This window comes from Cloeon dipterum, chromosome X (genome assembly GCF_949628265.1).
Source record: "Cloeon dipterum chromosome X, ieCloDipt1.1, whole genome shotgun sequence".
NCBI lineage: Eukaryota > Metazoa > Arthropoda > Insecta > Ephemeroptera > Baetidae > Cloeon > Cloeon dipterum.
In genome coordinates, this window is record NC_088790.1 from 28,822,737 (window position 1) to 28,838,151 (window position 15,415).

At 38.6% G+C, this 15,415-nt stretch overlaps 1 protein-coding gene across 1 annotated transcript; it reads right to left on the reverse strand.

Annotated features, from left to right (window-relative positions):
- Positions 1 to 14,500: 14,500 nt before the first annotated feature.
- LOC135946382 (gastrula zinc finger protein XlCGF58.1-like) lies at positions 14,501 to 15,004 on the reverse strand. The gene has a single exon (XM_065494591.1). It carries the CDS (start codon positions 15,002 to 15,004, stop codon positions 14,501 to 14,503), a length of 504 nt encoding a protein of 167 aa, XP_065350663.1.
- Positions 15,005 to 15,415: the final 411 nt, after the last annotated feature.

Below are 15,415 nucleotides of genomic sequence, written 5' to 3' on the forward strand. Positions count from 1 at the left end.
TAATAATAAATTCATTCATTTTATTTTTTTAATATTTGGTTACAAAATAATATCTAAGCATTATTTTAAAATAGTTCTACTAGTCTTATTTAAATTGAATTTTAATTAATCCCTCTGGAAATAGTTGAGTTTGAGATGTTATTTAACTCGATCGAATAGCAACAAGTGCTGGCTCAACCACTCGAGAAGGAAGATGCACTGCATCGCAGCGGTGAAGGCTGATGTGAGCGCGGAACACAAAAGGCTCTTCTTCGCCGTGCACCTGGCGCTTTGTGATATCAGCCGAATCGCCCTAAAGCGGCGAGTCGCTTCCTTGAGGGGTGTTTTGGGGAATAAAAATTTTGTCATGGATGTAGCGGCCGGCCAGATAAATGCACAATTCAAAGTCAGAGTTGCTTTCATTTTGGGCGTTGAAGCCGGCCGACAGCCTCCCGCGTTTTGGCGGGTCAGTTTTAGCGCGCAAAAATGATTCCGCGGAAGAGCATTCACACACATCGACTAAAACAGCCACTCTGATCACGAGACGCTCGCCGCCGCCGCCGCTGGCAGGTGTTTTCGTTGCAATTTCAAAGGGGAAACGCGCGCGTTTTGTTAATTTTGAATTTCTACTGTAACTAGGTCATTTTTTATGGTTGAAAATTATTTACCGTTCAAATTGCAAATAATATTGAATTTTTGCCCCATACCAAGTTCACGCATCAGGCTAGATTTTATGAAAAAAATGCAGGCGAAACGCGTTAGTGCGACCGCGTGTGCGTTGTGACCAAATTGATTAACAGATTGCGGACATTTACTCTCTTCTTACGCTCGAGTTGGGCCGAGGGAACAATCATCATACAAGTAACAGTCCCAAATGCATTCAAAACACCAGAAAAATTGAGAGAAAATGAGTTAAATTACCATTTTGTTGAGAGGAATTGCTGAGCGCTGCTCTTAAGTCGTGCTCTGTAGCGAGCTGCAGATCGAGGTTTGAAGCACGATGCGCGACTTGTGGAGGGTGGAGCTAGTAGGGAGGCTATTGACAGGGTTTCCAGCTGCTAAGGCGATAGAAAAAGGTTAAAGGGGAAGGCTTTTGACGTTAGAGCAAACAATGTGAAAGGAGTTTTTATTTTAACGCAGATATTGAGAGAAAATTGAGCATCGCTTTATTTTATGTCCATCAAATTTCTCCAAAACGGAGTTTTCCCGCGCTCATCCTAGAGTCTGTGGCAACCCTAATAAACCAAGGGGGATTTTACCCGAACCAATGATTTTCCTTGAATTTATGCTTCCAACAATAAAATCACTCTCTCCTTGAACTCTGGTCTACTGAACTATATTATTCAACTGGGCTAAATTATAATTATATTGTTATAATTATTACCAACTCGGCTGCTCATTGTCAGGCGCGGCAGCGAGGTGATATAATTTTGAGACTTTAAAAATATTAATTGCCGCTCTACCTGTGAGCAGTCCGAAATCCTTAAAATAAAATATCTGCGTCTTGCTGGCCTGGCAAGACCGCGCGTGACTGAATATTCTCAGCAACTTCCAAACTTAAATGAATAGTCCAGTTTCTCTAAATATTAGCAAACTTTGAAAATTGCAAACTGATTCACTAATTTAATCTCCTTTTTATTAATTACGTTATTATCTTTGAATGCTCTATATTTATCAAAATGAATGGAAAATTAGAAATTATACACCGCCGTTTAACTGCTGTTAAACAATGATTTATGATGTATTTTTATTGAAACGTAAAAGTGACTCTAACAATTATAAAAATGCTTTCAATAGCGATATTGGCCATATAATTTACCGTTACGTTAGTTATTAAAATGCAGACGAGACTTTGACAAAAATGCTTACTTAATTTCTGTGGCTGGCTGGCGCATACGCTAATTATTGTTGCACGGCAGAGGTCGGAAAACCATATCAGAGGAAGCACAAATGCACTGCCTCTCCGATCACTCGGGGGATTAAATTTGGTGTAATATGGGAATAAACCTGTAAAACGTCCTTAAATATGGATTTGTACTGCACTAAACGCCAGATCTAGACGGATCCCCGATTTTTCACTAAATGGGATTTATACATAAAGGATAAAAATTGGTAAAAACCCTCTAAACTGGATTTAAGAATTGGATAAAACTTAGTATTAAGCAAACTGGCTGCGAGAGTGTAATACACGCACGTACCACACACGGCTCAGCGCGCAGTGTGTAAATGATATGCTAATACAGCACTTCACGTGTATTATGAATTGTGTTAATAAATCATATTCTATTTAAGATCAGTAAAATCAATATGTCGAAGAGAAAAATACTGTTCAAAAAATTTTCCATACAATTTTAGTGTTGAGTGCATCAAAATATGCATATTTGGCAAACACACACCTACAGTATTTGTTTAAATGCTCATTTAGTTATCATATTTCAATTTTGGTATCGAAATTGTGATTCTATAAAATATATTATTATATTAAAAAGTTTATCTATATAAATTTGATAATTAAATTCAATTTAAAGTTTAATATTTATTTCATTTTACTTTTTTTTAATTTACTATAATAAATATGTACACATACCAAGAATGTTTTACTTTAATGCCATTTTAAAGAATTCAGTCAAATTATATAATATATGTATTAATACAAAAAGATTAAAATGATTTAAATTTTAAAGAAAGAAACAAACCCGGAACTATGCAACCTGCGTTGCAGTGTTGCGCCACAGATATGTCTATATTGCCAGTCAGTATGAGGGTGTAAAGGAGTGTTAAATTTTAAGATGGTTCGAAATTATGGCCTGTAGGATGCGTTAGTGTTGCCGTCCGTCGCTTCGATCTCTCTTTTTAATATTACAGGGCGTGAGGGCGGCGAGGTTGGGTTTCTCAAGACGGCACATGTGTTCGCGCTACATGAACAAAGCACGGTAACAGCGGGATGCCAGGCGAGGGAAGAGGGTCAAATAGCCTCCTCGCAACAAAAGAGACTAAAAGAAAAAAATCAAGTCGACCAAAACTCCAAGTTCAGGATTTTAAGATTTTAAAAACTCTGGCAATGAGTGATTTTACGATTGATTAAAAAATATTATATATGATTAATTCTAATACTCGTAATCTCATTTTGAATATTATTTCTATTTATAGTTTGAGCAATTGGGAATAAATTAAATCTGTTGATGAAGAAGTAAGATGATTTTCTTCGTTGGTTAAATTTTAGTGTTTCATTAAAATCAACATAATTAAGGTTCTGTCCAGCGCCCTATTTATGAGAATTTAGTAGGAGCCGAGTTGCGTAAGACAAAATTTTATTTTCCAAAGGAAAATTCTGAATTAGCTTCATTACCGCAGTAATGCTTTCGTTGGTGAAATTTTCAAAATTTACGACTTGCTTTTTTGTTGCTGTGCACCTTTCCAGCATGCCTGATTTAATTTTACGAACGGGATTTCTAATTTCTAGCGTTCAATTTGCTGGCAATCTGCATGGAAACAAATAGCAGCAGGCAATCCCTTCAATAATACAATCTTGATTGCTATTTGAAATGCCGGATTTACCGAAAGCAGTTTAATCGGTTTGATTTTTTAATTTAAAAAAATTTCCATCGTGTTGACCAATGCAATTGCTGCACGCGCGCGCGGCAGCCTCTTATTCTCGTGAAACGTGCAGCCAGGCGCGGCAAATAGACACGCCGCGCACTAAAAATTTACTTATAATTTAGAAAAAGAAGCTCGCAATTAAGGTTTCAACCCTACACTATAGCTTAAAAATAAGTGTATCGTTTAACGAAATTAAAGGTGAATTTTAAATGTTATTTATTGCGCTTGGTACTTATCAAAATCGGATTCAAAGTTTGAATAATTCATTAAAATTTGAAATATTTGAAGAAAAAAATTGCTTCATTCATACAAAAATTGTAACAATTTAAGTTAACATGTAATGTTGTCAAACCACTCTTGCTCCATTTGGATTGACTTTTTCTTAAAATAATATTTTAAAAATGACGTTTTTTATTATTATCTTCGCTCCTGTTGGATTTAGCTAAATGTTGAAAATAACTTAAAACGTTAAGAATATAAAGTGAAATAAAATGTTTCAAATTCGAAGTGTCTACGTTAATTAACACCGGAGTTACGAATTTTTAGATTTTGAAGTAAAAATCTGTGTCTGCTCTTGAGTGAGAGCAAAGCGGCTTGCGCGAGAGCGTTGGTTTTATTCAAAATATCAATTTTGCCCAATTTCCTCGTTCACTATCATATTGATTTAGGTGTTATTTTCACACAAGATTTATATCAAAATTCTCTATCAAAAAGTTCCTATCGATTTTATCGAAAAAAGGTCAAACTTTTTAATTATATTTTGAATTAAATTTTTTTAAGTGAAATTATTGGCTGTTTTAGTAGATTCAATAAAGCATAAAAAATTTTGCGAACAGCACAAATATGTGGGAACAAAATTCATGTGTTGTTTTCCCAATCCTTATGCTACTCAACTAAAAATTAATTAAAAATACTAAAAAATCGGGATTAACATGAAAAGCTGTCGGGCTTAATATCTTTGCAATAATCTATTGGATTAACATCATTTTCGTCAATTTGATTTTCAATTCGAATTTGGAAAGGACTAATAATATTTTCAACCACCTCCGAGGTCAAGGTCAGCCGCTGCCCTCTTGACAAATTCTATGCCCTTATTTTTTAATATTTGGTCACACAATAATATTTGGGCATTTTATCGAAACAGTTCTACTAGTCATATATTTAAATTGAATTTTAATTAACCACTCTGGAAACAGTTGATTTTCAGATAAAATTTAACTCGAATAGGGCTCGAGAAGGGAGATGCACTTTTCACTTCGTGCGGCTCTTGGTCAGCTCGCCTGCATCGCAGCGGGTGGTGAAAGCCGAGAACGGAACAAAAGGCTCTGTTTCGCCGCGCATCTGGCGCATTGTGACTGCATGCCTAACAATCAGCCTAGAAACGGGCACCCACCTTATTGAGGGGTGTTTGAAGGAATGAAAATTTTGTCAGGGATGTACCGGCCGGCAGGATGCAACTACAGCACCATTCAAGTCAGTTGCTTTCATTGAGTTACACGAAGTGTGTATCGGAGCTGGCCGACAGCCTCCCGCGTTTTGCTGGATCAGTTTTAGCGCGCAAAAAAATGGTTCCGCAGAAGAGCATACAACGCCAGGCTTCTCTTCAAGGTAAGAACTTTTCACCAATCGCACTTAAAAATTATTTTGAGCTTTGCCCTGAACAGAAAGGAGAAGAAAGAAGGTTTCGTTTTGCCGCTCATCGCACCCGCGGGTTGCACATCGCGGAGCGACCGCGGCCCGGCAGCAGACCCAGCTACGCTCTTGTCTGAACCCTGACCGGCCGACCCTGGGACCCTACCCTGACGAGAAGGTAAAAAACCCCCGTGTTTTTATTAATTGCGCTGTCGGAATCTCCCCCCCCCCTCCCTGCCCAAAAGAGAGCAGGCCCAACGGGATGTGATTATTGTCCGCCACCCGCCTACGCTCTGCCCGCCTGCGCGCGATTTAGCTCAAATATTTAATCGGCGCTAAAATCTCTGTCGGAAGGTTGCTGGCTATTGATATGCGCACAAAACCGATGTTTGATAAAAAGGGGTTGTACCAGCAATCAGCCAAAGTTGCCCGATAAGCCGCCAAAGTCTGGCCAAAGTAAAAACTCAATTAAGCATTTGATGCAACTTACTAGGTTTTTGTTTTATAAAATAATGATAAATAAAGGCACTAGACCATTAGAATATTTTTTGCATGAAATAAATTTTTACATATTTTCTGAATAATTTATAAAATTATTTTGATGTTATTTGTGTCCATGATTTATATTTCCTCTGTTACTTACAGGTTGCTACTCATTGACGTAAAGGAGTACAGCCCTGAGAAAACGTTCCAACTTACTTTTTCAGCAACCTGCCCAAACGACTCAAAAACTATAAAAGTAGGTGAGCTTTTTTCCCTTGTGAAGAATTTCGCAAGAAAATAAATTAATGCACGTTTAATTTTTGTACTAACATTTTGACGATAAATTGTTAATTCTATTGCGTTAACCTCTCTTGAAAGCAGAATAGGTTTTAATTTTTAATTTATGAAAATTTATTTCTAACGGAACTTTATATTATTATTTACAAAGTATCCGCTCCGTGAAAGTGACTTTAAAAATGTGACGACCGCCATCCCTGACGCCGGGCTAATCTTTTTCAATATAACATCGTTATGAATATTTCAGTATTCGGTTTGTTGTCATACGCACACCTTTCTAAATATTTACAGCCGGTCCTGAGAGAAAGGTGGCTGTCCCTGTGATGAACGAAACCGACTGCGCGACTGCTATGGGCTTGGATCCCACAGCAAATATCTATATATGATTTGCGTGGATGTCAGTGGCTTTACTGACTTGTGCCCGGTTTGCGCGATAAAAATACATTTTTTTGCAAAGATGAAACGGAACATTTTACAGGTCTTTCATTTTACTTCTGAAGAGTACCAATCTGCTTGGAATCCAGTGCTAGCGATTGGTGGTCAGGTACAAGCCTTACCAATAAGTGCCGACTGACACAAATCTTATTGGGCATTTAAGAACATCGCTCTTTTCCGCCAAGATTTGATTACTGAAATTCCTGCTGTGGATATCTTTTAGTTAGAGATATTTCCGATCAGAAAATATTATTTGTCAACACAATAAATTTTCTCTGCCTTGTAATCTCTGCTTTTCAGTCAGTACATGAATTTCTTTCCCTTTTTCTTCAAATAAAAATAATTATAAAAATTTCCACGCTTTGTTGTGGACATCTCTCTTTGCTATTCCTAAAAATTAATCTGATTTTTGGCATATTTGACTTCCTACCGACCATTGATAATTATTTATCTATATTTCTTGGAAGTTGGAATTTGTTATTTACTCCTTTAGAGGAATTACGAGGGTGGATTTGAGCCGTAATAAATTTTAATTAGCATTCTTGGTGTTGATTTGTATTCTACCTAAAATCTCAAGTCATTTTAGAAGTTTTTTAATTTCTGCACCAACAAAAATGCTTGAGAATGGCTTCCCTAGAGAATTGGAGAAGATCAAAATTTATTTTTGATTAAATTTCCCATCATGCGTACATGCATACGTAATTATCAAAGTATTAGCTAATATGTGGTTGAAAGGGGGTGGTGGTAAGCGCGCACTCCCTATAAACACTTAGTGGTTACTGGAGGTCGAGACGAGTCTAACTGCGGGTAGTTTTTACCGTCTTTACAATTCTAGCTGATGGTTAAACCCCGGATGTTTAGAGTTGCAAAATAAAGAACGAAATATGAATAATTTAACTCAAGTTTTTTTGTTCATTATGTTAATTACTTATTTGCACTTCAAAATCACGGGTTCTTGAGCATAACAAAATTGGTAAAACTATACTGTGTACACCTTCTCTCTTTTACTCTTTAACACCACGAAAAATGTTATGCCTGCTTCCCTCCCTGTAGTCCACGCAGAGCTGGGGCGGCTGACCGACGTGCCGAGCACTCCATCGCTCTCTCTATATCTGCTGCTGGGCCAAGCCATTCTCAAAAGCCTCTCCTCAATATTACTAACTCTGCCTTATACTAATTATATATTTATTTTGCTCTCTCTAACTATGTTTCCAACAATAAAGTCACTCTCCTTAAACTGTGATCCACTCAACTGCATATTTCAACTCGGCTGATTAACAATGCAAACAATTAATCGGTCATAATTAATTCCAACTCATGCGCGGCAACGAGTTGGAATAATTATGAGACGTTAGAAATATTAATTGCCTCCCTGCCTATGTGAGCATAGTCCGAAATCCTTAGAATAAAATATCTGCGTCTTGCTGGCCTGGCAAGAGCGCGCGACTAAATATCCTCAGCAACTTCTAAACTCAAATAAATAGTCCAGCAGTCTCTCCAAAAATTAGCAAACTATCAAAATTGCAAACAGATTAACTAATTTATCTCCTTTTTATTAATTACGTTATTATCTTTGAACTATCAAATGGAAAAGTAGAAATTAAATACAGCCATGTAAGTTTGAAATAATGTGGTTTATTGAAACTTAAATGACTCTAACAATTATCAAAATGCTTTCAATCGCGAAATTGGCCCTTTTACTATTACATTAATTATTAAAACGTAGACGAAGCTTTGAAAAAAAATGCTTATACTGACTGGTTGGCGCGCATGGTGGTTGCTACACTCGGCATAGATCGAAAATGCATGTAGGTAAGCCTAAATGCAGCCTCCCCGATAACTCGGGGGAGAGATATGAATTTCCTGAACATCAGGATTAGCTGATTTGATGGCGGCAATCAGTTGGCCTTCCAAAAAGTCTGTGGCGTTTCTTTTCAGAAACGTATCAAATTTGTAGCGTTTGAGATTAATCAGAATCTCTTTCTGAGCAATTTGCGAAAAGAGAATTTCTTTATCGCCAAGATCCAAGTTGCGGACCTTGATTTCAAAACGTTCTAACTGCGGCGCTGACAGCAAGCTGGAGATATCCACGCGCATATCACTGAAATCAAATATTATTTAATTTTAGAAATGTTTCTTCTTTTATATTTTTATTGCTTCGAAGTTTTTGGAAAATACCTTCAATTTAAGGGCTCAAGAATCTTTGGCCCTAACCCTTAAATTGAGAGTATTATAGTTCTCTGGAAAAAAGGAATTCTCACCCTGAATCGAAGCATCTAAACCCTTTTAATTGGCTCAAGCGGTCAATGGGCACATTGTAGCTGGACAAGCTCACGTATTCCAGTGAGAGCCACTCAAGGTTGCTGCACCAGCCAAAGATCTTTTCAAGGGTCTCTGCTATCATGCCGGAGCCACTGAACAATTCCGGTTTAATGGTCAACCGTCTCAAAAGGTGTCCATTTTCCTCGAGGAAAGTTCTGAATGCAAGATTTTGATATTCGCAGCCAGTGAATGTGGCGGATCTCAGCTTCGGAAAACGCGGGAACCGAACAACTTTTAACTTCTTCTCGAATTTGGTGCAGCCCATCTGTATATTTAGAAGAGATGTATAATTTATTATGTAGTCGGCCAAGGAGAAAACATTCTTACCGTGAATGCTGTCGCGTGGGGCTGCGTCTCCAGGAATTCTAAGTTTTTCATGCCCGTTGGAAAACAAACGAAGTGATAATGCGGGCCAGGGTCTACAAAGTGGTGCTCAGTTCTTGGCAAATTCTTGTCTAATCTGATTTTGATATCACGAGAACCAAATCGGATTTCGTGATATAAAAAGCCGTCGTCAAAGAAATAGATTTTTTGGTCGATATTCAGTTTTAGTCTGAAAACTTCAACGTCCTGCAAGCTTCTGCAATTCTTCACTATTTCCTTTAGTTCTGAGTGCAGGACGATGCAATTAGAAATACGAAGTCTTGACAGATTTTTCAAATGGCTAAGCGATGCAATTTCTTCACGACCAAGCCAACCATTTCCTTGAAAAAGGTGATCTATTTTAAGCTCTTGTAGATTAGGGGCTCTCACGGCGAGGTGTTGAAGAACCTTGAGGGGTTTAATTATATATTATGTTAAAGAGGGGTTTTAAGAAAATGAAATTTTACTTTTGTCTTACCTCCAATAATGGAAATTTTGAGTCCGAACTTGGATGAGATTCGTTGAGGCCGAACATAAAAGCGAGTGCTTTGGTATCAATTAGTTTGGTTTCGCGGCTTAAAAAGCTTGGAAAAGCCAACCAAGTTTTATCGGTGATGTTCCTAAAATGACCAATTGGGGTCTTCTTTAACAACTCTTCCAAAACCATTTGCCTCGGTTCAGGGGCTAGAAATCGTGTATAAAAATTCAGAAACATGAAAAGCAGGATTTTAAATGGAGAATTCAAATCAAAGAGTTTGTTATGCAAGTTTTATCCTATAAATTTTATCAAAATTGAAAATTTTACAATAAGAACAACTAATTAGAAAATTGTATTTCTAAAACATTTTACAGAAAAGATTGCAAAACATTATTTTGCACTTATCTGTTTCAAAATCAAACAATTTAATACTTGCTACGCAGTTTTTCATGCAAAATTAATTTTCGCTCACCTAATTTTCTGGACAAATTTTCTCCATAGCAGTGGACATTGTCGACAATTGTCTTGAAAGTCAATTCCGCCAAGCTCTTCGGATTATTAATGACCGGCTGAAAGCACAAGTGTACAATTAAGTTTTTTAAGATTTCAGCTCGTCAGAGCAGGTCAACACGGCCGCAACAGTGGGTTTTCGAATTTTTGATGATTAGATGCCGAGATTTGGACTTGTAAAAATAACAATATTTGAAACATACCTCTTTCTTGGCGTACAGACACTTTTATTTTCAACATTTAAGAACAAAAAAATTAATATTTCATATTTAATTAAATACTATAATTATCAAGATTTTTTACCATGATATAATCAGAATAGTCGGTTTTAGACGGTTTGAGATGGTTTTGGCACATTTAGACGATTTTAAGAATGGTTCAAACAGCAAAGAACTGCATAATTCGTGCTCATTTGATGCTGCCGCTATGATTTAAAGCTCAGAAAAAAACAATGGTCTGAAATTCACGATAATTAAATTACGTAAAACAATTCATCGCTTTTATTTCTAGACTAAATATTTCTTTATATCGTGAAACTGCTCTACTTGAACTGCTCCAAGACCCAAGGGCACGGCGCGTGGCCGCCGGCCGCTACCCAAGAACCACCGATTAATTTTTAAAATTGGCCTGACGGTGCAGTTAGAGTCGCGGGCGAAGCTGAAATTTCGTTCTCAATCGAAACCTGACCGGTCACTCATGTCTGCATAGTTTTTTGATATGTACTTGATGTGTATTTTAGTAGCAATTTAGAAGCGTCAAAGAGCCGAGATTCATGAGAGTTTAATTGTTCAAATAAGAGGAATCGTGCATGTGAGCAGCCGCATGTAGCTTGCGAAACGAATAAGGAAGGAATGTAAGCGCGCTCTTTGCCTGTTGTGAAATTATCCCAAGGGAGAATAACACCTCTGTGCGAGCAAGCAGCCGACACCCAGGTATGTAACTGACGCGCTACCTGAGGGTGTTTTGACGCGGCGGAGGTCTCGCCGGTTCAAAAGAAATGCGCGTTGGTGGAAAAATTATTCAAGCGGAAGACAACGACCGACGCAGCCAATTTTGAATAACGTGTGATTCACAGTTTACCTAAAACTCAAACTTCCCACTAAATTTCCGTTGAAATCAAATCTCCTCACACGAAAATGACGTATTAACACCAATTGATTAAAATTCGATCGTATGAATTTACAAATATATCCCAAAATTATAAATATATTTCTCTGCGAAAAATTAATTACGAATCAACTTTTTTAATATTTGGTAACACAATATTATCTTAGCATTATTTTAAAATAGTTCTACTAGTTTTGTTTAAATTGAATTTTAATTAATCGCTCTGGAAATAGTTGAGTTTGAGATTTTATTTAACTTGATCGAAAAGCAGTGCAGCAAAGTGCAGGCTCAACCGCTCGAGAAGGGAGATGCACCCGTGACTCTTTGCCTGCATCGCAGCGGTGAAAAGGCTGCGAGCGGAACACAAAAGGCTCTTCTTCGCCGTGCACCTGGCACATTGTGATTGCAGCCAAATCGGCCTAAAAGCGGCGAGTCGCTTCCTTGAGGGGTGTTTTGGGGAATAAAAAATTTTGTCAGCGATGTACCGGCCGGCCAGATGAAATGCCCGTAGCAACAGCACCTTTCAAAGACGGTTGCTTTCATTTTGGGCGTTGAAGCCGGCCGACAGCCTCCCGCGTTTTGGCGGGGTCAGTTTTAGCGCGCAAAAATGATTCCGCGGAAGAGCATTCACACACATCGACTAAAACAGCCACTCTGATCACGAGACGCTCGCCGCCGCCGCCGCTGGCAGGTGTTTTCGTTGCAATTTCAAAGGGGAAACGCGCGCGTTTTGTTAATTTTGAATTTCTACTTTAGCTAGGTAATTTTTTCATATAGAAAATGTACTTACTGCTCAAAATACAAATAATATTCAATTGTTGCCCTATACCAAATTCACGCATCAGGCTAGATTTTATGAAAAAAATGCAGGCGAAACGCGATAGTGCGGCCGCATGTGCGTTGTGACCAAATTGATTAACAGATTACGGATATTTACTCTCTCCCCACGCTCGAGTTGGGCCGAGGGAACAATCATTATACAAGTAACAGTCCCAAATGCATTCAAAACACCAGAAAAATTGAGAGAAAATGAGTCAATTTACCATATTTGAAGAGGAAAAAATAATGCTGATCGCTGTTCTTAAGTCGTGCTCTGTAGCGAGCTGCAGATCGAGGTTTGAAGCACGATGCGCGACTTGTGGAGGGTGGAGCTAGTAGGGAGGCTATTGACAGGGTTTCCAGCTGCTAAGGCGATAGAAAAAGGTTAAAGGGGAAGGCTTTTGACGTTAGAGCAAACAATGTGAAAGGAGTTTTTATTTTAACGCAGATATTGAGAGAAAATTGAGCATCGCTTTATTTTAAGTCCATCAAATTTTTCCAAAACGGAGAGTTCTCCCGCGCGCGTCCTAGAGTCTGTGGCAACCCTAATAAACCAAGAGGGATTTTACCCGAACCAATGATTTATGCTTCCAACAATAAAATCACTCTCTCCTTAAATTTTGGTCCACTGAACTTTATTATTCAACTCAGCTAAATAATAATGCCGACAATCGGTCATAATTATTACCAACTCGGCTGCTCATTGTCAGGCGCGGCAGCGAGTTAATATAATTTTGAGACTTCATTAATTGCTCCTCTGCCTGTGAGCAGTCCGAAATCCTTAGAATAAAATATCTGCGTCTTGCTGGCCTGGCAAGAGCGCGCGTGACCGAATATTCTCAGCAACTTCCAAACTCAAATGAATAGTCCAGTTCCTCTAAATATTAGCAAACTTTGAAAATTGCAAACTGATTGACTAATTTAATCTCCTTTTTATTAATTACGTTATTATCTTTGAATGCTCTGTATTTATCAAAATAAATGGAAAAGTAGAAATTATACACCGCCGTTTAACTGCTGTAAAACAATGATGTATGATGTGTTGTTATTGAAACGTAAGTAATTACAAAAAGGCTTTCAATAGCGATATTGGCCATATTTTCCGTTACGTCAATTATCAAAATGCAGACGAGACTTTGAAAAAAATGCTTATAATTACTGTGGCTGGCTGGCGCGTACGCTAGTTATTGTTGCACGGCAGAGGTCGGAAAACCATCTCCGAGGAAGCCCAAATGCAGCCTCTCCGATCACTCGGGGGAGGGTGCATATTTGGCCGCCAGTTTTACGCGGCAGCCAGTGGTTGGTTCAGACAAATCGTCCGCTGAGGGCGTGAAAATCACGTTACAGTTAAACAGTGCTCGTCTCACGCTTCCAAAATAAATGCCAACTCTGTAAAATATACGGAGCTCTTGACTGTCGATATTGGCGCCTGGTCATGGCGCCTCTAAGGTCAGTAACAGGCCAAAGAGTGTCGCACCAGCTTCACATTTGAAAATGTGATCTTTTATATACATATTTAAATGGATGAATAGAATTAAAACATCATACTGAAAATATCATATATGAAATGAATTGCGTTAAAAACTAGTAGAAGTCGGAAAATTGACACAGATAAAGAAGCCCGCGTGTGCGCAATCACGAAATATGATTTTCCTCAACATCAGGAAAAGCTTTTTACCGGAAGGCGAATTAAAGTATGAATTTCTGAAATTCAATAGATATGATTGAGGTTGAGATTGCAGCTTGCAATCAAAATTATTCAACTGTGTGGAAATGATTTGACATTTTAACTACACAGCAGCTCTTATAATTTCACAATCACTGACCAGTTTGGAGTGTTCGAACCCCCGTCAAACACGGATCAATCGTCAATGACCAGTATGCATATTTCAAAGTATGTAGGAAATTTTCGTGGAGCAACGTATCCACTCCGTGAAGTGACTTCAACAACCTGACGGCCGCCGTCCCTGACGCCCAGCTAATTTTTTCTATGAAACATCGGTATGAATTTTCGCTATTTGTTGTTATTCACCTTTGTAAATGTTTACAGCCTGTCTTGAAGAAGGTGACTGTACACATGATGAGCAAAACCGACTGCGCGACTGCTTCGGCCTCAGACCCCGCAACAATGACCTATATTTGCGTGGATAGCAGTGGATTTACTGACTTGTGCCAGGTTTTCGCGATAAAAATATATATATTTGCAATGATCAAACGGAATGTTTTATAGGTCTTCTTTATAAATGGTCCAGATCATTCATTTGGTTGGAATCCAGTGCTAGCGATTGGTGGCCAGGTACAAGGCTTACCTTATGGTTTCGGCTGCGACCAAAGTTGAATTTCATCGCTTTGGTAGACGTTTATCAATTGAGGGGTCGTCGGTGGTTGAGGGTTTGTCCGCTGAGGGCACGATCTCCATAACCATGAGATGCGGATGCTAAAGTTGAATTGGCTGCATTGTTAATTTTTTCCCATTTATTTCTTTGGATGTGACGGGTGCCCATTGCGTGCATGTCGGTCCATGCTTCCTTTTTGGGTGAAGGCCTTGCCACATTCAGGACAGACGTGCTTCTTCTCACCTGAGTGACTGACTAAGTGCCGCTTTAGGGTGCCCCTGCGCTTAAATCCCTTATTGCACACCAAACATTTGAACGGCAACTCAAGGCTATGGACCTCCTTGTGCCTTTCCAAAAGTGATTTGCACTTGAATCTTTTGCCGCAAGTCTCACAGATTAATGTCTCGATTTCATAAGAACTCAGATTTTGCTTTAGCTTCTTTTCCAACTCATTTCTCTCGGCGGTTGTGTGGATGCGTGAGTGTATACGCAAGACGTAATTTCGTTTGAAGGCTTTGCCGCATTTTGAACAGACGTACTCAGACCGCTCAGGGTTGTGCTCCTTCATGTGTCTGACCAAGCTTGATTTGAAGTTGAATCCCTTATTGCAATCCGAACAGACGAACTCAGAGTTGTGATCCATCTTGTGACTCTTCAAGCTTCCTTTGTAGTTGAATACCGCACCGCAAATGTCACATATATACTTAGAGAGTTCGTGAGAATCCAGAAGATGTTGTCTAAGCAGATGGTTGTTTGGGAATTCCAAGTTGCACTCTTGGCAACCGAACATCCTTTGGCCATAATGTGCAACATCAGCCTCTTCCATAGCCTCAGGGGAAGCAAATGATCGTTAGCTCTCTTCTCCCCGAAGAGAATTTTGCTTTGTTGTATACGATGCACACGGGCTTGTGGGGGGATGAGATGTTCGGCTGCGTGAAATTCAAAAACTCCTAGCAATTTCTTTGTCCGCGGTCAGATATATTGGATCTGGTAAATTTCAACATTTCATAAATAACTTGAATAGCACAAATTACTTTAGCTCAATTTTAACAAC

Bases quoted from the DNA above. Each gene is read 5' to 3' on its own strand.
- LOC135946382 (XM_065494591.1), bottom strand. From the start codon at position 15,004: ATGGATCACAACTCTGAGTTCGTCTGTTCGGATTGCAATAAGGGATTC.